The sequence below is a fragment of the Coturnix japonica genome, chromosome 6 (genome assembly GCF_054131305.1).
Source record: "Coturnix japonica strain WE chromosome 6, WE-NBRP24, whole genome shotgun sequence".
Taxonomy (NCBI): Eukaryota; Metazoa; Chordata; class Aves; order Galliformes; family Phasianidae; genus Coturnix; species Coturnix japonica.
The window spans coordinates 978,380-997,791 of record NC_140668.1 but is presented as its reverse complement, the minus strand read 5'-3'; the positions used below and the strand labels follow the sequence as shown (position 1 = coordinate 997,791).

At 44.2% G+C, this 19,412-nt stretch overlaps 3 protein-coding genes across 6 annotated transcripts in view; 1 reads left to right on the top strand and 2 right to left on the bottom strand.

Moving 5' to 3' along the window:
• Nucleotides 1-51: 51 nt before the first annotated feature.
• Nucleotides 52-19,412, top strand: part of LOC107325881 (butyrophilin subfamily 3 member A3-like) — a 55,594-nt gene continuing 36,233 nt past the window's right edge. The window contains exons 1-4 of one of the 3 annotated variants that reach the window (XM_085550658.1): nt 52-125; nt 506-1,242; nt 1,368-1,517; nt 2,135-3,871. The gene's annotated coding sequence lies outside the window, so the exon portion shown is untranslated. The remainder of the gene's footprint in view (nt 126-505; nt 1,243-1,367; nt 1,518-2,134; nt 3,872-19,412) is intronic. The other 2 variants (XM_085550659.1, XM_085550660.1) reach the window with 2 other exon arrangements.
• LOC146760185 (scavenger receptor cysteine-rich domain-containing group B protein-like) lies at nt 3,568-10,018 on the bottom strand. Of its 2 annotated transcripts, none has more exons than XM_015887113.3 (7): nt 9,956-10,018; nt 8,712-8,738; nt 7,326-7,655; nt 6,522-6,851; nt 5,863-6,192; nt 5,026-5,355; nt 3,568-3,851 (listed from the first exon to the last, which is right to left on the bottom strand). In XM_015887113.3, the coding sequence occupies exons 1-7, from the start codon at nt 10,002-10,004 to the stop codon at nt 3,817-3,819; spliced, it is 1,431 nt and encodes a 476-aa protein (XP_015742599.2). In that variant the 5' UTR covers nt 10,005-10,018; the 3' UTR covers nt 3,568-3,816. The 2 variants fall into 2 exon arrangements, with proteins under 2 accessions (XP_015742599.2, XP_085406769.1); XM_085550643.1 differs by having other exon boundaries at nt 7,326-7,652.
• Nucleotides 10,430-17,262, bottom strand: LOC107325879 (sulfotransferase 2B1). Its single transcript, XM_015887138.3, has 7 exons — nt 16,452-17,262; nt 16,007-16,181; nt 15,474-15,682; nt 14,924-15,050; nt 14,166-14,260; nt 13,902-14,082; nt 10,430-13,679 (listed from the first exon to the last, which is right to left on the bottom strand). The coding sequence occupies exons 2-7, from the start codon at nt 16,140-16,142 to the stop codon at nt 13,537-13,539; spliced, it is 891 nt and encodes a 296-aa protein (XP_015742624.2). The 5' UTR covers nt 16,143-16,181; nt 16,452-17,262; the 3' UTR covers nt 10,430-13,536.

Sequence of the window (19,412 nt, the reverse complement as noted above, 5' to 3'; positions counted from 1 at the left end):
GACGCAACTTCCGTTTGCAGCCAGCTACGCATGCGCACCAAGGGGAAGGCTGAGCATGCGCAGAAGGTAGAGCCGAGCGGGACGTGCTGTAGTCCCAGTTTATGCGTTTTAAGTTATTTCCTCAGGTATGTGGGAATCAAATGTTGTTTCTGCATTTAGAATGAGATAAGAATATTTTATTTCAAGGTCTCATTATATATATGAAGCAATTTGTAGTTATTAGGTAGAAGTTGTGGGAATCAAATGTTGTTTCTGCATTTAGAATGAGATAAGAATATTTTATTTCAAGGTCTCATTATATAAGTGAAGCAATGTGTAGTTATTAGGTAGAAGTCATAGGTACAAAGACTGCAGCTCCTGTCTGTCCAGCTGTCTGAAATAGAACTACTGGTTTTTGGTGCTGGACAAATAAGTCCTGAGTAATAAAGGATATAAAGAGGAGAAGTTAAAATAATTAACAATATGCCTGTTAATATGCCTAAACTAGTAACAATGTATGTTTTAGTGTTTTGTTGTACGCATTATAAAAATATACAAGTCGTGACATACCTAAGGATGTGCCTGAAGAGATATCGGGAAGGTCTGGAATCACCAACCCCCCCCAGAGATACCGTCCTGACCAAAAATTATCAAGGATATTTCCAACAGGTAAGAGAAAGCCTAATGGTGAACCTGCTTGAAGGAGGTGCTTTAGGGATGGCGATAGAAGCAGGTTGTGCGCTGTGGAGGAGATCCTTGTGTCTCTATCGGCAGTGCCTTGAAAATGGCCTTGTTTTGGTCGGGTCTAGTGGCTGAGATGAGGTAAATCCCTGAGGTGAGGTAAATCCCCTATAGACCTGAGGTGTTGTTTCATATCCTTATGTGGTGGAGGCCAAAACAACACAAACAGTGCTTGAAGTGAGGCTGCAGCCCAATCCCGTGCCTCACCAATAAAGAATTTCCTGTAAGATCTGACCAAAATCTCCCTTTTTTTTAACTTAAAATCCATTCCCCTTTTGCCCTAGACAAAAAGTTCAATTCAGCCTTAAGCCTTCTGTAATTCCATTATCCCGGATGCTGCAGCAAAAAGTGCTGTGGGAGCTTATGGAGTCTCATTTTTGTTATGTAAATAACCCTTGAAGAACCACAGCATTTCTCCAGCCCTGTGTTTTTCTTTTATTTCTTATTTTTTAATTTATTTATCTTTTTTTCAAGAAGTTCACAACAAGACTGCATTGCTTCCCATTGGCACCAGCCCAGGATGTGAGTTCCCCTACCTCCATTCTGCTTCCCTTACACTTACTGCACCGTTTATGGACCCCCTTCACCTGCCAGCATTCCATGCACACCTTTTTTTTTCTCCTCTCAAATTCATCCTCATATTTCAGGGACCTTCTCAAGATAAGGCCCGGTAGATGCCATACAGACCAGGGGTTGTGGATGGTCACACCTGTCTTCTTGGTGATCTCAGTTCCCATGCTGAGGGACTGGGGTGTGCTGAGGAGGATCTGCTTGAGATCACTGCACTTCTCTATGAGGTCAGGATGCTGGAAGATGGAGTGGAAACAGAACAGTGGAAAGCCTGAGAGAAAGTGTAACAGGGCCTGGGGGTCTTGTTCGTCTGAGGTGGGGGGTTTGTGCTCATTTAGGCAGGGAGCAGCTTGTAGATAAGCCCCACTGAAGCAAGCTCTCACATCAGTCTTCCAAACTAACAACAGATGGGACAAGCTGGGATGGGCAGCAGAAGCAAGGAGACCCAGTTTGCTGATTTCTCACTGGAGCAGTGAGAAAAGTTGATGAGATGATCCAACCCTCCATTAACCAGAGATACCCCAAGAAGCTTGGTCCAGAGGGGAACCTCTAAATCCCACATCATGTCCCATAGGATGTGCTGGTGGGTGGGAAATCCCAGGGCATCTCAGCCCACTATGGCTGGAGTTTCCTGGGTCTGCCCTGCTCTTCACTGAGCATCCAATCACACCCAGGGCAGGGAGGGAGGTGAAGCAGGAGGTGTTGCCCAAGCTGTGAGATGCGTCCTGTACTGCTTCTGATGGGGACAGAGTTAGTTTCCTTCCTAGCAGCTCAGCAATGAGAGACAAAGAAAAGGAGGAAGGGAGGAACATTTGAAATTATGATGTCTCTCTTTCCCATTAAGCATTATGCAGGATGGAGCCCTGGAAATGGCTGAAAATCTGCCTGCTGGTGAGAAGGAATGAACAAGTTCCATATAGTGCTTTGCTTGTATGTGCATCTTTGGCTTTACCTGCTAACCTCTATCTCAACTAATAAATTTTCTTGCCCATTCCTTCTCATTTCTCTTCTCCGTACTTGATAAGGCATTAGGGCAACAGACCTGTGCAGGTTCTATGGTGAAAAAACAGGAGAAGAAAGCAGCTGCAACCAGCTGGAGCAGGGGGGCTGGGTTTCCAAGTCCAGTTTCTGACTGCTTTCCCTGCAAGAAGTGAATGAGGAAACCAGTCCTTGTATTTGCTTTCAAAGAGTCATTGTTTGCACAGCTCTGATGAAGCGGCTCAGGTTACCATCAGCTGTCCTTGCAAATCTCCATCTATCACTGCCTCACTGTGAGCATTTTAGCCTTTTTTTTTTTCTTTTTTTTTTTTTAAACTTATGTGTATGTATACAAACATTCACTTATACTGCATTTCTTCTCTTCCTTTTTCTTCCTTTCTTTTTTTCTTCCATGAACTTCACCTTGTTTCTGCTCTAATGATGAAAAGCCTGTCCCCAAAGAGTGGTCACCCCACCAGCCAACCACCAGCCCCCAGTATAACTGCCCAGTGTGACATTATATGATGTGAGATATCCCTCTGTCCAATTAGGATCAGTTGTCTTGGTTCTGTTCCATTCTAACTCCCTGTGCACCCATAGCTTCTTGCTGAGAAGCTGAAAAGTACTTGGCGTTGTATGATCACCACTCGATGACACCTAAAACACTGGTGTATGACCAACATTATTTTCATCCTAAGTCCACATTACCATACAGCTACTATGAAGAATAGGAACTCTATCCTGGGTAAATCCAGAGCAGGCTGTAATGTCACCTGCACATGAAAACAGCTTGACTTGGCTGACCAGCTGTGTGGCAATGGCTGTAAATGTTGGGATGAAGACCCTAGCTCCTTGCTTTCCTAGGATAAAGCATCAGTGCTGAGCTAATGGGCACAAAGCATATTGCATCAAATCACACAAAAAAGATAATAATAACTTGTGTTAGGTATCGAGTCTTGTTTGGACATCCCCAAAACAGGAAGTTGTCCACCTGTGTAGGGCCAGTTTGAATCTGTAGGAAGAATGAGAGAGGAAGAGGGGTGAAATCTTCCTTAAGGGGGCAGTTGATTCTCTATAAGGTGGGGCAAATACACCTATAAACTAAGCATGCACTGTGTAATACCCTTTCCAATGATTTTATGGGTGGTCCCCTTACAAGAATGAATCTCAGTGGAAGTAAATGTTTCTCAGCATAGATATTTCCACAACCTTGGTATTCATCGTGTTGGAGAAATATTCTTGCCAGGTATCTGCTCAGTAACCTGAGGTCCATAAGCAATATGTGAGATAGACAGAACATCAGATTTAGGGGAAGTTTATTGATCCTTTGTGATGTTTGCTTTTTGTGGGAATGCCGTCTTTTCCATCGGTGTAGTTATAACTGAGCCTGCTGATCATTCAAAAGGAGAGGGGATGGTTTTGCCAATCCTTGAGTCCCATTGTGGCAGATGAAAGTTTCTGTAACATATTCGCCATTTTCCTTCTCAGCTGAACTTTGCTGGCCCACCTCATGTGACAAGATGAGCACCGATGGGGACAGTGTGGCACTCATGATGTTTCTGTCTCTTCCAGATCCTTGTTAACTGCAAAGGAAGGGGACAAGGTAAGTGATATCTCCTCTCAGGAACTCTTCTGCATTAGAATTGCAGGAAAAATTGATATGGACATTGCTCTACAAGAAGGTCTATAGTTTAGATTATATCCACATATATGTGGATACTGGCAAAGAAAACCAGACACTGGAGCTTTGGACAAGTTCCAATGGAAGCCAGAAAGTGGCTGCATGAAGATCAGACTCCATCCCAGTGCACAACACACTGCTTGATCCAGGGCCCCATTTAGTCCTGACAGCATGGTCTGAGACACACCTACAGCACAGCAACTAGCCAAAGACCACCAAGGGCTCCTTCTTTCACCCATGTAGGGCCTGACCAAGATTCTCACCCAAGAGAAAGAGCATTAAAAATGAGTAATTGGGGTCATAGAGGCTTCAGAGCATTCAACTTAAACATTTCTTAAGTATGGATGATACAGGGGGGTCTCTCTCTCCAAAGATCCAGCTGTCTTTCTCCTACTTTCCAGAGATGCCTGTCTTTGCCTCCTATCCCAGAAACTGTTCTGCCTTCCCTTGATGGGAGAATTGGCTGTCACATCAGATGACCAGATGATGCCATTCAGTGACACCTGGGAAGGCTGAAGTAGGTATTAGATAGAAAGGAATATTATGAGGAGTGATAAGGACAAGTGTGGAGTCCTGCACTCTAGGAGGTGGGGTGAATAACAGCATACATCAGTACAGGTTAGGGGATGACCTGCCGGAAAGGAGCTCTGTGAAGAAGGACCTGGTTGTCCTGGTGGCCAAAAGATGCCCTTGCAGCCAAGAAGGCCAAGGGTATCCTGGGGTGCATTAGAAGGAGTGTGGCCAGCTGGTAGAGGGAAGTGATCATCCCCTTCTACTCTGGCTTGGGGAGGCCACAGCTGGAGCACTGTGTCCAGTTCTGGACACAGTACCTTCCCATAGTCACATTATCACCAGTGACTTTGTACTCTGCAGTTGCCAACTGATCCACCACATCCATCTTAGCCAGATGTTTCCTATTCTTTATGGCTCCCTTCTGTACTCCTGGGAAGGAGAATCTTCCCAGGATTCCCTTGGGATTCTCTTTTTGTCCTTTGCACTCCAGCCTTCTGGCTTTGCCAGAACTATTTCCCCCCGTCCCCACATCAGTTCAGGATTCAGAAGGGATGGGTAACTACCTGTGCAGAAAACAGAAGCATCCTCTCCGTGATAACAGTTGTGTTCACCCCATGGCCTTGCCTCACAGTCAGAGATGCTTTCTTCTGTCCCCTCACAATTCACATCATCCAGCCAGATGACATCTGGCCCTCTGCCATAGCGGGCACCTCCCAGGGCTGACAGTGGCGACCCACAGCCCACCTGCTTGCAAACCACCTTGGCATCCTTCATATCCCAGGAGTCATCACATATACTACCCCAACGGTTCTCATGGAGCACCTCAACTCTTCCAGCACATTTGTTTGGGCCATCCACAAGCCGAACTGGTCCAGTCTCAGAAATATCTGTCTCTGCAGAAATGCCAAGAAAATAAATGTTAAAGAGAGTATCTCTCACCACCTGTGGGCAGCATGCAGAGGTCCTCTAACACATTAGAGATATGGCAATTCTAAGAGTACCTGGGCTTTTCTGGAGTGGGAATAAAATAGAAAACCCAGACAAACACTGTAAAGAAAAAGCAGAAGGAGGTTTTCCTCGTACTCATGAATGGCTGCAGGTTCTACTGACTCAAAGAGACTGTTGAACCTTTGGGACAGAGGTGAGACAAGGGACCACAGTGGTCTCAGACAGGGGAAAATTTAACGCCATATCCATGTGTCACCACTGTTTCACAAGGCTGGCTGTCAATGATGGGATGAGTTCATCAGCTGTGTCCCTGTTTCCACCAGCAGATATGCACAGTTCTGCACTGCCCTTTCCACAGGGGCTTGGGATAAAACCTGTTTCAAGCTGATGTATGTTGGGATCTACCCATCCCATCGCTCAGCACATGCAGTGTTGGGGTCAGAGATGGTTACCTGAGCACTCCACACTGGCATCTTCCACATGATTGCAGACATTCTCTCCCCATGGCTTTGCTTCACATTCAGTGAGAGACCCTTCTGTCCCTGTGCAGTTCAAATCACTCAGCCAGATTTGACCTTTTCCCTCTCCATATTTTGACTCCGGCAGGGCTGATAGGGCTGGACCACAGCCCAGCTGTTTGCACACCACTTTGGCCTCCCGTAAATCCCAGTTGTCATCACACACAGTCCCCCAGACATTGTTGTGAAGCACCTCAACTCTCCCAGAGCAGCGGTTTGGGCCTCCTACCAGGCGAACTGAAGTGGAGATGGTGATCCCTGAATCTGTGGACAAATACAGAGAGGGCATGCTCAGAAAGGCAGAAGTTTGTGCATGTGGATGTTTATGTGCTGTGTATTATCTCCCTCCAATGCTTATGGATGACCTTAACTTCTAGGTTGAGCTGGAGAAAAATGACCAGAGAGCACCACAGTGAGGAAACAACCTACCAAATTGAAACTATCTTCTATGCTGCAAGGACCCCAAACCGATAGCACCTGCAGCTGGGGAGTACTTTGTAGTAATCCCTTGTTCCTGTCCAAGATTGTACCCACACTCATATGAAGGACATCCCAACACACTGCTAGCAAAAGGAGGAGAATACAAAGATTACCTGAGCAAATTGCACTAGCATCTTCCCCGTGGTAACAATTGTGGTCCCCCCACGGCCTTGCCTGGCATTCAGAGAGAGATGCTTCCACCCCTGTGCAGTTCACATCATCCAGCCAGATGGTGTCAGTTCCTCGCCCAAACTTTGCTGCAATTGGGGCCAGCACTGCATCCCCACAACCCAGTTGCTTGCACACAACTTGGGCATCATTGATATCCCATTCATCATGACACACACTGCCCCACTGCTCTTCGTGAAGAACCTCAACTCTTCCAGCACATCGGTTTGGGCCTCCCACCAGACGAAGTGGCCCTGGCTCAGGTATTTCTGTTCCTAAAAATAGAATAAATAGGTAAATGAATAAACAAAAAAACAACCAACCAATCAAACAAACAAACAAACCAAAACAAAACAAAAAGCCAAGCCAGGGTGAAGTTTTGGAGAAGACTCTGTGCCCTGACCACCTGGAGAAAGCAAAATCTCCCACAGTGTATCAAAACTCTCTGCTCATCCCTAACACTTGCCAAAGGCTCCCCTCCTACCTTCTGGCTAAAAGAAAGGTTTGTGGAGAAATAAAAACAGGATGGAGGCTGTCAGAAGAGGGAGAAGACAAAATGTATCCAATCCCAGCTCTGTAGGACATGGGATACAGCTTCTCTGGATCAAGCATCCTCTGATAGGATGCTAGAGCTCAGCAAAGTCCCTCTGAATCCCTAATCCCTAACCTCCTACTCAGATAGCTCAGAAATTGCACCAGAGCTTTCTTAAGACAGAAAGGACACAAAGTAGAAGAGATCTGGAGGTTACCTGAGCACTCCACACTGGCATCTTCCACATGGTTGCAGGCATTCTCTCCCCATGGCTTTGACTTGCAGTTGGAGAGGGACCCTTCTGTCCCTTTGCAGTCCAAATCACTCAGCCAGATCTGGCCCTTCCCTTCTCCATATTTTGACTTCTTGGGGGATGATAATGCTGTCCCACAGCCCAGCTGCCTGCACACCACCCTGGCCTCCCGTAAATCCCAACCTTCATCACAAACAGTCCCCCAGACATCATTGTGAAGCACTTCAACTCTTCCAGAGCATCTGTTCGGACCATCCACCAGGCGAACCCCAAGTGTGCTGGTGTCTACATCTTCTGGAGAGAAAAGATGTCCCAGGATGAAAGCAGGGAATGAGAAAGAGAGCTTTTCCTTCCCACAGAGCCTTTATTTAATTACAAACCAAGATGCTTATTGCCAAACCTAGCATATAAAATCTTAGTTTGATTGAAACATGGTTTTGGTTTGAGAATGGCCAAATGCTGCACTTGTTTATATGTCCATCTTAAAAAACAAATCACAGGGTTCATTTTCATCTCTAATGAGAAAAAATGTAGCCACCCCTAAACTCCTCCAGTGTTATTATTGGGTGAGCTTCCCCAGGGTTAAGGCCAGATGCTGCTACAAGGCACAGGGCTGTTAGCAGAGAAGAGAGAACTGAGACTTTTTCACCCTTTCCCAAAGGAAATGGTTGAGTTTCCTCAATTAGGGGCAGAGTTTGAAGGTACATCGCTATTACAGACTTGAATATGGTCAGTGTCCAGGACTGGAAAGGATCTAATCTGTTACTCAGTCCTGGTCCTGTTACTGAACCCAGGAGGAAACTCAATACCTCAGTACCTCCCCAGACCCTCCCATTACTGATCTTCAGATCATGATGATGTCTGCCATGATCCCTATCTGTAGATAGAGTATCTCTAGATACTACCATCCCTTTGCATGGATCTGGGGGGTGGGTTGGGGATAACTCAGGGATCAAAATGAATGATGGTCTGAAATGTGAAATACCTTCGTCCTTGTTCAAGGAGGAAAACATTCATATGATTGAGATCAGACTTCAATACTGAGGATATTACAACTTCTGGTTTAACTTTGCTCAAATAGTCAGTGTTTTATCAATGATCTCACTTTTTACTGTTCCTTTCACCCAGAGATCTGCACCTCATAGAGAGGAAGTAGAGTCAGGTTCCTTCAGTTGGCTGCTCAGGAGAATGTGCTTAGCATCGACAAAATTATTGGCCACAGTAACAGGATATGGACCAAATTCTCTTTGTTTTGAGTACCACAATTGAATCTCTTGATTATGCACAGCATCATTCTGTGTGACATTTTATGATGGAAGTGAATTCTCACTCACTGATACAAATACTGACCTGCCAGAAGGACTCCTGCAAGGGAAGCTGAAATAAAAGAAATAGCGGATGTTAGTCTGAGTCTAATTGGCTCTCAAGACATGGGGATTCAGGAAAGCAAGATACAAGGCTACTGAGAGCACTGCTAGAGCTCAACACTGTTCTCAGACACCCAAATCCTGCTGACAAAGGTTTTCCCTGTCTCAGAGCATATGACTTCTGTGATTGGGACATCAGATGAAAGAAAATGAGAATGTATGTGTACATAAGTAAATATGTGTGCACTGGGAAAAAAAAAATAAAAAAAATAAGTATTTGGGCAAATAATGAGGAAAAACTATAAAAGAGCAGTTGAGATTCTACTCATCCATAGTCCATTGTACAATCAGAGTGAGTCATTTTCCAGGCTGCTAAATTATCTAGGCTTCTGCAATAATCAGTGCAATGACACGTACCCCTCCAATCCTAGGGTTGGTGAAATGCAGCTTGGACACCAACAATCATGGGGTCATGCGAAGAAGTGCCTTTGAGATGGAAACCTGTGCAAAGTGACTACTGCTTCATCTGGGGATTGGATAGATGCTGAAGCAAACCCTGGAAGAGAGAGCTTGCCAGGATCTATTTGTCCAGGGAAGTCAGGAGAAGGGAACTTTGTACGCAGTGTAGAAGGTCAGCAGCAAAGAAGGCCTCAGAGCAAACAGCGATTTCAGCTCCTAAATGTGGCAGTCTGGCAAGGTCCCAAGCAATGATTAAAAGCCTTAGGCAAGGGCAGCATTGCTGACACCACAAGTGGCATTGGCATTATAGTCCATTTTTCTACTTGGCTTTCGTTTAGATATTATGAAGATTCTAGTTCTGCTTTCATGGTTAACACATAGAAACCTATGAATACTGTGAGTCTACAGAATAGAAACAAGGGCAGGGAACCTGGCCATGTGCAGTTTTCTCATAAGAGTTGGGATTCAGTTTCTGAATGAGGAACTTGAGTTGTCTGGAAGGGGCAGCACCCAACTGTCCAGCTGTGTATGTCTGATTTCCAGAGAGGGGATCTGAGCATCCACACTGAGCTATCAGATGTGGATGACTAACTGAAGGCATCTAACCTAGGTAAGAAGGATTTAGCTCACTGCAGACACCACCAGTTGCATTTTACTTCCTTGCAATGTCACATTTGCTTTGTGTTATAGAAATAAAACAATAATGGAGAAGGAGAACAACTTGCAAAGGAATGCCAATCCAAAAGCAAAGCAAAGAACTCCACTTACCCCAAAGACATGGCAGGAGGAGGAACCTCATGTTGGTCACAGATTGCATTGCAGGGAGGAGGTAGGACATGCACCCAGGGGACAGGGTATTTGAGAGGCCCCTACAGTCCTGGCTCCTCCCCTCTGTCCCCAAACCTCCCTCCATTCCACCTCCCTCAGCAACTAGGAGAAGCCAAACCTCTGCCAGGAATCTTCTGCCATCATGTAGGCTGTAGGATTGTGAAATTGGACTGTTTCGGGAATCTGATGAGCAAACAAGTCCTCTAAGCTCAGCTCAGCTTGTTCTGGACCATCAGTGGCAGGGATGGAGGCACGTGGAATTTTGAGTGACCTTCCAGGCAGGGATAGGGTACTAGTGCCAAGGCAGAGCTGGGAAAGTCAATTTCATGCCTCACCACTAATTCAAAAACAAAAGAACCATTTTCTGAGGGGAAAAGCAGCAACTTTTAAGAAGAGTTTTTTTCTTTTTCCCACTCTCTCAAATTTGTCCTGAGGAAAGACATGCTTGTGAAATTCTGTGGTGCTGTTTCTCTGTGTTCAGTGTTCAGTTCATTCTTCTGGTCTTGGGGATGCTGGTGAGGCAAGCAGCAGGTTCCCACAGAATAAAAGAATCATAGAGGTTGGAAGGGACCTCTTCGTCTCTACTCTGCTTCCTATGTCCTGGTAGCTATCACTGTTTCCCTAATGGTCAGCCTCAAGCATGCCAACAGTTGGCCAACACTCTTCTTGAAACTGATGCCTGCACCCCGTCACTGACGTGCAGGAGAGATCTCAGAGCTGTTGAGAAGATGAGGGTCACACATTTTACACACAAATGAGACTTCTCATTACAGACATTTCAGGTGAAGTTTGTTTGTTTGTTTGTTTCACAACACCCTTACAATATTGATTCAGTTGTGCTTTGATACTGATCCTTAGCTTGTCTGCCTGTGAGAGTTTGGCCAGTAATTCCTGTGTTGTATTTGTATAGCAGATTGCTTGCTTGATAGTTAAATTCAACAAACTGATGTTTGCTGATGATTCGTAGCATGTTACCTTTTGGGTGACTACAAACAGAAGCACTGTCTTTCTGTTCAGTATTTTCCAGGAATTGAATTCTGACTGAATCTTCTAAAATTATCTAGAGTTGCATCCTTCCTTCTCTCCCTCTCTCCCTTTCATCTGTCCTCTCTTAGTCACATTTTCTTTCTTTTTCATTCATTCATTCACTTATTCATTCATTCATTTCTAAACACATACACTAGATCAAACCAACCAGAACGTGGCACCTTCTTAATCTCACAAGCACTCTTAAAAATGACTTTTGCCATTTCCCCAAATATTTAGTTGTGATTTTGAAAAGGATTTTGATTTTACATTCTGATCAAAATACCTGTCTTTCCTAAGTGTGCGTTCGGTACTTCAACCCATGTCACATCTGCTTCATTAATTTAGCTGTGTCATAATAAGAAGAATTTTAGCAAAAATGAAAGTGGAAATAAGCCAGCATAGTTTGCCCACACACTCACTGTCTTCCCATCCTCTCTGCTTTGCTAACAAACCCTTTTTCTATTCTTTCCCATCTTGTAAATGTGGTGTTGCAACAGAATGTTGTCCTGTTATACCCTTTGCTCAACCTATCTCATTTTGCACCTTTGCCCCTCTAATTTTGATCCCATATTCTATTCTGCCATTCAGTGTCTTAGAACCTTGGTCTGATTTTGTTGTTCTAAAGGATACTTCTTTTTTGTCTCTATTTATAGTATTAATGGGATCTTGGGTATTAAATACAAATGATGGTCTGTGTGTTTCAGGATCATGATTATGGGTTAGCAGTAATTTTGTTTCTGTGGACATTGAAATTGTAAGGGTCCTCTTCTTATGTCCATAAGCCCATGGAGCTTGGTGAGATTTACTCCAGAGGAATCGGAAGATGTTATAAATGGATTTATCTCAAGAATTCATTAAAGGCAAAGTGGGATTGTGGCATGAGGGAAGATATGGGAAACTACAGACCTCTCTGTCTAACCTCAATTCTTGGAAAAGTAGTGGAGAAGAATGCTGGCTGCTGTTGAAAGGCATGTGAAGACTGCTTTTGTCCATCATAGCCAGCCATCAAGGGAAATTCCTAGCTTACTATCTTCATCTCCTTGTATGATAAGAATACCAGCATGGTATTCCAGCTCAGCAGCAACTAAAACACCAGTAAGCAATCATGTCTATTTTCATCAAAAATGCAAAACAGTGCTCCATAGAAGAATCTAAGGAAAAATAGTACATATCACAGATATATGTATCTCCTGAACTCCTATACTGAATGATTTTAGAGACATCACACAGTGCTCAAGGCATCTTCATTGGGGTAGGAATGTGGCATGTTGCTCCACAGGCTGCTTGATACAAAGCCTGGCTAAAGCACTGAACCAATCCCACAGTATTAGCAGGGTGGTGGGAGAGTAATATCGTGCTTGGTATAAAATGCATCACACATAGCTTGAATGCAAACGTACAGATAAAGCAATCAGCACATGAAATAGGTCATACAACTGTAGTTTATGTAAGAAGAAATGATTTTGACCATGATTTTGTAGGCACCTCTTAATGCTGTGCTGCATGCCCTTTATATCTGAGCTCCCACACTGATGATCAGTAAGCAGAATGTGATGGGTATGAATGAGCACACCATAAATGCTAGTCTGTCTGCACTACCAATTAGGTTAATAGCCTTACTATAAGTTGGGTCACCCTCTAGCTACGACACTGCACAACATGGACATGCCAGTCCTACCAATGTGGAAGGCACTGCTCACTATCCATGGGATAACTTGCTATGGCAGGATAGATCAGGTGATGTCTGGCCAAAGCTGGAGTTATGCCCAGCTGCCTCTGGCTGGATGTCCAGGAAGTAAAGCTGTGGGTATTTTACAAGCTGTATTTTGGCACTTGCAAAGAGTTGGGCTTTTCTGTAGGCCCTGTGAATGCTTCTAGATACACAAATCACAGAACCGTGTCTAAGCCAAAATCCATAAAAGGTCTTCCCCTTCTTTGATTTCCCCAAGTCCTTCTGTAGAGTTTAGTACAGACAAAAAGTCTACACAAGCCTGACTATCTGTGATGCACTTGGCCATGTTCCTTGGTAGTTCCTGTTCCGCAGCACATTTTTCCCATTCACTGACAAGGCTGAGCTGTTAAATCCCCACGATACAGCACACAATTGTCTCTGCTTCATTCAAACTCATCACTTAGTTTAGTCTCAATGAGGATAGATCAACAGAGGTGCAACTGCAACAACATCTTGTACAGACATTCTTTCCTGTGCATCACCCATACGTGACAGTATATTGTCATGCTTGGATAATCTCTATGGATTCAGATCACTCGTGTATTGGGAACTGCAAATAGAAAGGACACCTCTTCATTTACCTCCCTCCCCATTTTCTCTGCTGCTCTCCTGTCACCACAGGGAAACATCTCAGCAGGCTGCAGCTGACAAACAAGTTGCTCTGCTTCATGTTGCAGCCATTTGTACCCCTGGATCCAACTCCTTGTGTCCAACAGCCGCCAGTTACCCCAGTTGCCAATAGATGGCTTATACCCATTGCTCAGTTGGCCTCAGTTTGGTCTGGATCCCAATCTCTGTCCCAAGGAAAGGCCATGTCCAATCCCTGCATCTTTTCCAGGTAGATTCTGTTGAAGGTCTCACTCTGTGCCACTGTGAAATGGTTCTTCCAGTCCCCACAGATGCCTGAGGAAGGAATGTTTTTCTTTCAGAGCACACACCACTGCAAAACTCTCCTTCCTGCTCAGTTTCTGGGTGCAGTTACCACCTTGAAGTGCTGTCCACAATGAGTAGCCATCCCCATGGATCCTTTAACCTAATAGACTATGCAGCTGTCCTCATCATTCTCTCCTGTACTCCCATGGGGACACCAAAACCCAGCACTTTGATGGGGCCCCCTCTGCTCACCCTTCCTCAGGAACTGGCCTTTGGTCTGGTCCATGATGTCTGCGGGGAGTAAGATGGAGCTGCACATGGGGTTCTGCCTCATGGCCGTGAAGGAGGCGTTTTGCACTACTGAGGAGATAGCATCATCATCCAAATTCTGTCCCAGAAAATGGCAGAGGCGTCTCACACTGCCTTGCAGGTCCTTAGGAACACAGAAAAAGCCTGTTACCACCTCGGGTGACACATCAACACAGTTGGAACAGGTGGGTCTGCCAAGATCACTACCTGTTTCAGCTCTTCATAGGTGATGAAGAAGAAATTCTCCCTATCCTTCATCTCCATCCAGCCTCGCACATGTTCAAACCAAGAGCCATGGGGCACTGATGGGAGACAGAAGGCAGCAAGTCTATGGGCTGATCATGGCATGGCATGAGGCATGCAAGGCAGAGGAGGGTTCTCACTGGGGTGGGAGAAGGTAAATAAGATGCAAAACTGAGCAACAGCATCCAGAAATCAGGTGGGACTGGGAGGTTCAGCTATTGCAGATGAGCAATGGGGTCTTCTCCAGCCACCTTTCCTCTGACGTTTCCTTGAGCAAACAGATGTTGTTGAGGAAGTGCTGCTTCCTTGTCCTGAAAACACAGGAGTACGAGCAGACACAGACCATGGTGGGAAGGGGTTGGGGATGGAAGGATGCCAGGGTCCTGGCCTATGGATTTAGGGGATCTGCTGACCAAGACTTTCAAGAGACAACTGAAATCTGCACAAGGCAGGGAAATAAACAATTGAATTTATGGGCTTTCTAATGTATTGATGACAATTTCACCTCTATCACAGAGGAAGTTCTTTTTTGCAGCCATCATCAGTGGACCACCAGAAGAGGTTCTAGAGCTAGAGGTGCCAGGGAGCCCCCAATGTGCCCTGAGCAAGCAGAAACTGTGTGTAGGGAATCTGCTTTGGCAGGGGGGTTGGACTTGATCTCTAGAGGCCCCTTCCAACCCCTACAGTTCTGTGATTCTGTGATTCTGTGAAACTATACTCACACTCTCCATTGAGAAAGTCCCTCAAGAACTGCTCAAAGGACACGGGGTCCTCATAGCTGTTGCACATCTTGCAGAAGTAGAAGTAGGAGACAACAACATCTCGAGGATCCCGGAGGGTGTAGATAACCTGGGGGAGAAGTGCATACAGGAGTAAGATGCTCAGAATAGGGGGAAAAAGAATAATTGCAGACAATGGCAATGGGGTAGATCTGCAAATGGAAGGGTCTGTCAAAGGAAGATGAATTCTGTGCAAGATTCAATGACGTCGACTTCAGCCAAGGGTTGAGGAATACATAGGCTCCCTAGAATCACTGGAGATTCCCCAGAATATGCAAAGGTGCAGATGTGAGATAGGAGGCTGCATATTTCTGTTTGGAGAGTAGGTAGGATGCCCTACCAAGGTCTTCACCCAAGCTCCTATCATTCCAGTGTTTCCCAGATGATAGGCAACGGTCCTCCCAGGCTCCCCTTCAGACACTGCATGAATACCCACCCCATGAAAGCACATACAGGAGATAGGTTGGATATATGTTGGATTCTATGATCCCACCTTGGCAGTGGAATGGGAGAAGGACTTGGGGAAGATATGCCTGGGGAGGTGGCAGGTCAGCAGGCGAGGTGAGGGGTAGCTGAGGGCTGCCTCCAGACCCAGGCGTGTTGAGAACCAAGGCATGCGATCAGAATTAAGGACAGTTTGGTTCCAGCTGGGATGACCATGGCTGCGAATGAGGCTCAGGATCTCAGTCATCCACACGGTGCCTACCAGGTACAACAGAAATACAGAGCAAGTGATTTGCACGGGGCTTCAGGATGCATGGAACTCAGCAGCAATGTCACCATCAAGTCTGTTCCCCCTGCAGAAACTGCCTCCTTGCCCATGCACAACCACTGTGCTATAAATATATATGCATATATATCTATCAACATAAATATTCCTGTTCCCATCACAAGAGAAGATTCAACTTCTGAACAACAGTGGAACTGCTCCCCAAGTCCCATAGACCTGCTATAGATCTCCCCACAATACCCATCCAGAACAACTCCCCCAGCCTCTCAGTTCTCCCTTGGACATCCCTGTGGTACCAGATTTAGGGTAGGTGATGTTGAAGATGTCATCATCCCGCACCAGGAACTCATTGTGGGCAAAACTCAAGCTGTGCACGGAGTTGTAGGCAGGAGGGAATTTAATGCCTTTGTACATTACGTAGTGCACCGGCATTCTGCTTGGATGGGAACAGGGTGTTGCAGCTCTGCAGACCTATAGTAGGGAGAAAGAATGATAGGGCACTGAAATTAAGATAGGAAATTTCTTCCTGTATAATAAATCCCAAAGAGGAGCAATTCCATCTCCCTGACATCAGAAGAGCTCTGTATTGCATGATAACACACTTAGATCCTCTCTAATCCTTCCATATGGGGATCCAGATGAAGGACTACTAGTTCACAGGGCATTTAAGGAGCCCTGAGGCTAATTCTCTGCTAAGGGGTCAACCACTTCTCCCCCTCCCTCACTGCCCCATGTGTTTACCTGCCCTCAGAGCTGGGATGGGTGCAAGCAGCTATCTTAGGAAGAGCCTGGACAACCTGGGAGACAGGAGGCAGATGGAAACCCTAAACTCCTCGTTTTCTACAAAAAAAAAAAAAATAGAGCTTTGCTCTGCTTCCAGAAGCTGGGCAGAGAATCAAAAGGGGAGGAAAATTGTTTCCTTGTTGCACCATTCTGGAGCAATGATTAACGAGATCCAAAGTTCAACAGCCACTCGTTTCCTGAAAATCAGTGACCAAAACTAGTCCCGTGTGTCCTCTGCCCCGGATCCACTGCAAGAACCACACTTTTCTGCTGTGCTCTTGTGTTTTCCCATGGAACTCTCAATTTTCCTTCAAAAATATAAAAAACAGTAATGGCTTCCTCCTGCAGTGCCTTCATTTCTTATTTATATATCCCACAGCTGCTCTGGAAAGCCCATAAGCACTTGAGCCTCCCTATTCCCTTCAGCTGAAGGTCCTTTCTGTTCTGTTGAATGAGAAACCTTTGGAATGGCATTGAAGGGGGAGGAAGAGGGAAAGTTCTCTCCCTTGTGCAGCATTATACGGTCTCTGCAGATCCAAGGACAGGGCTGTTTAATGCCATTAATTAGTAGCAAGCAAAACCCAAGCAATACTCCTTGTTACAAGGCAGTCATATGGTTATATGTTAAATTAAAAGTATTTTCTAAATAGAATGAATGGAGTAAGTTTTTGCTTGGGAAAAGAAAAAAAGTAGTTTGACAACTTTCTGTAACACAGTGAGCTGATTAAGTAGATCAGAAAGTAAATAAAACACATAATGAGTGTCAAAAAATGTTGAGAAGTAGTAAATATTTTATTTGAGTGCAGAAGACAATTGGTTTTTAGGACAAACAACTAAAACAGTGATTTCCCGTTTGACCGTGTTCTGTTTTCAAAGCAAACAGGAGAAAATGGGATTAAGAAATGTTTAAACACTTCAAAGAGGAATGTTAACCAACCACAGGCACAGAGGGAGTAATAAACGCAATTAACCCCTTTGTTGCTTGGAGCTGAGACACAAGTTCAACTAAACTGAAAGGAAAGCCACAGAACATGAATTACAAAGAATTGTTTTTCCCTTGCAGTCCAAGAGAGACTCCACTTCTTTACCTGAAGACCTGGCTGACCTTTCATAATTGGTGGCTAATTAAAAACTGAAGGCTTGCCTGCCTCCAATGATCATTAAAAAATTGGGCAATTAGTATGTTTGTAAGCATATTCATTTTGTATGTATTTTAAAAATAAAGACATCATGTCTATTCTAGAAATACATGTTTCATCACATTTTAAAGGTACAAAAATACTATCAACATTGTCTGGTGAGTTAAGGGAAAAAGACAACAATAAGTTGTAAATACTTTTAATTTTTCTTAGTAATAAGTTATTCATGCTGCTGGAGCTAAAGAAAGAAAAAGAAAAAGGTATTAAACTACAGCCAGGTCTTTCTGCATTAAACTTAAAGGCAAAAACTATAATTGTCAATGTTTTCAAGTAAAAATATCAGCATGTAACAGTTGGAAAATCTATTTTTTTATATCACAGTTAATGGAAATTTAGTATCATTTAAGAGCTATGAATGATTTAATGCCCTCTAACCTTTCAGAACAGAATGATGACATGTGACTAAATGGTTCAAGAACTCAGAAAGAAACCACAACCATATCCAGTGACACCTGAATTCAAAGTAATGCAGAGCCCATTTAAATCAATTAAGGGAGTTATTTTAAATTACTGCTTTAATTTAAAATCAATTAGTTAATTAGTTAGAGAGGAGTCATGGCTCATGGAAGAAATACTTATGCCAGAGGGAAGCAGAATTCACACATCCAAGGAGCACGTGCAATCACCCCATTGCTTCTTTTCCAAAGAGATCAAGTTGAGTGGGAAATATTAATAAAGCACCGAAAAAAAATGTAAATATCATGGTTTGGTACTGAAAGGAAAATAAATTTTAATTTTAACTAGTTAATTAATTATTATTTTTATTTTTCCCCACCGATTTCACCTAAAACTTGTGTAGAGTGGGGCAATTGGAATATACTGCTGGTTTTGACTGCACAGTTATAGTAATTCCAAAAACTTACTCTAATTGTGAGTATCCTCTGATTAGGATTAGAGTTAAAGTCAAGTTTAGGGTTTGGTTTAGGGTTAGGGTAAGGGTTATGTTTAGGATTGATAAGAGTTAAAGTTAGGTTCAGTTGGGGTTAGCATTAGGATCACTTATAGTTAAGGTTAGGGTTATGTCCATTTAGGGTTAGGGTTGGGTTTAGGGCTGGGGTTATGATCAGTTAGGGTTAGGACTAGGGTTAGTGTTTAGTGTTAGGGTTAAGGTTAGGTTAAGGTTTAGTGTTAGGGTTGGGATGACTTAGAGTTAGGTTAAGGGTTAGTATTGGAGTTAGGATTAGGGATAAACTGAGGATCAGATAGGATCAGTGTTAGCATTTGTAGATTTTGGCAAACTTGTCTGGTTTTGGTGTGGCTTCTCAAAATCCTCCTGCTCTTGCACTTCCTCCATTCCTCTTTCCTTTCTTCTCTTTTTCCTCCTTCATTTCTTTTTATTCCCTCCATAGAGCACATTGGTATCTTGGGTCTGCTTTGCCTCTTGGCAAACTCCACTGAAAGAGTTGGATCATCCTTGGAATTGCCTGCAGTCAATCAAGAACACTTTTCCTGCCCTGTTCTTGTGCTGAGACTGCCATTTTGTACTTGCAAATATATCTGTGACTCTGGTGATTATGCGTGTTATTGGATCATCCTACATCTTGATGCCCACAGCATTGCAGGTGAAAGGCATGGGAGCATTTCAGAGATTCCTCAAAGTGAATGTAGAAGGAAGGGTTTGGAGAGCAGTCACGTTGTACACCACCCCAACAGATGTATGCTATTAACTCTGTCTGGGTTAAAAACAAGGGCATGGCGAGGTTCTAGGTACATTTAAAAT

Bases quoted from the DNA above. Each gene is read 5' to 3' on its own strand.
- LOC146760185 (XM_015887113.3), bottom strand. From the start codon at position 10,004: ATGCAATCTGTGACCAACATGAGGTTCCTCCTCCTGCCATGTCTTTGG. The intron at 7,656-8,711 runs GTCAGTATTTGT...TTTTCTCTCCAG, and splicing joins TGCAGGAGTCCTTCTGGCAG to AAGATGTAGACACCAGCACA. The intron at 5,356-5,862 runs GTAACCATCTCT...GCATTTCTGCAG, and splicing joins TGCCAGTGTGGAGTGCTCAG to AGACAGATATTTCTGAGACT.
- LOC107325879 (XM_015887138.3), bottom strand. From the start codon at position 16,142: ATGCCGGTGCACTACGTAATGTACAAAGGCATTAAATTCCCTCCTGCC. The intron at 15,051-15,473 runs GTGGGATCATAG...CTTCTCCCCCAG, and splicing joins TCTCCCATTCCACTGCCAAG to GTTATCTACACCCTCCGGGA. The intron at 14,083-14,165 runs GTAGTGATCTTG...TGTGTTCCTAAG, and splicing joins CCTATGAAGAGCTGAAACAG to GACCTGCAAGGCAGTGTGAG.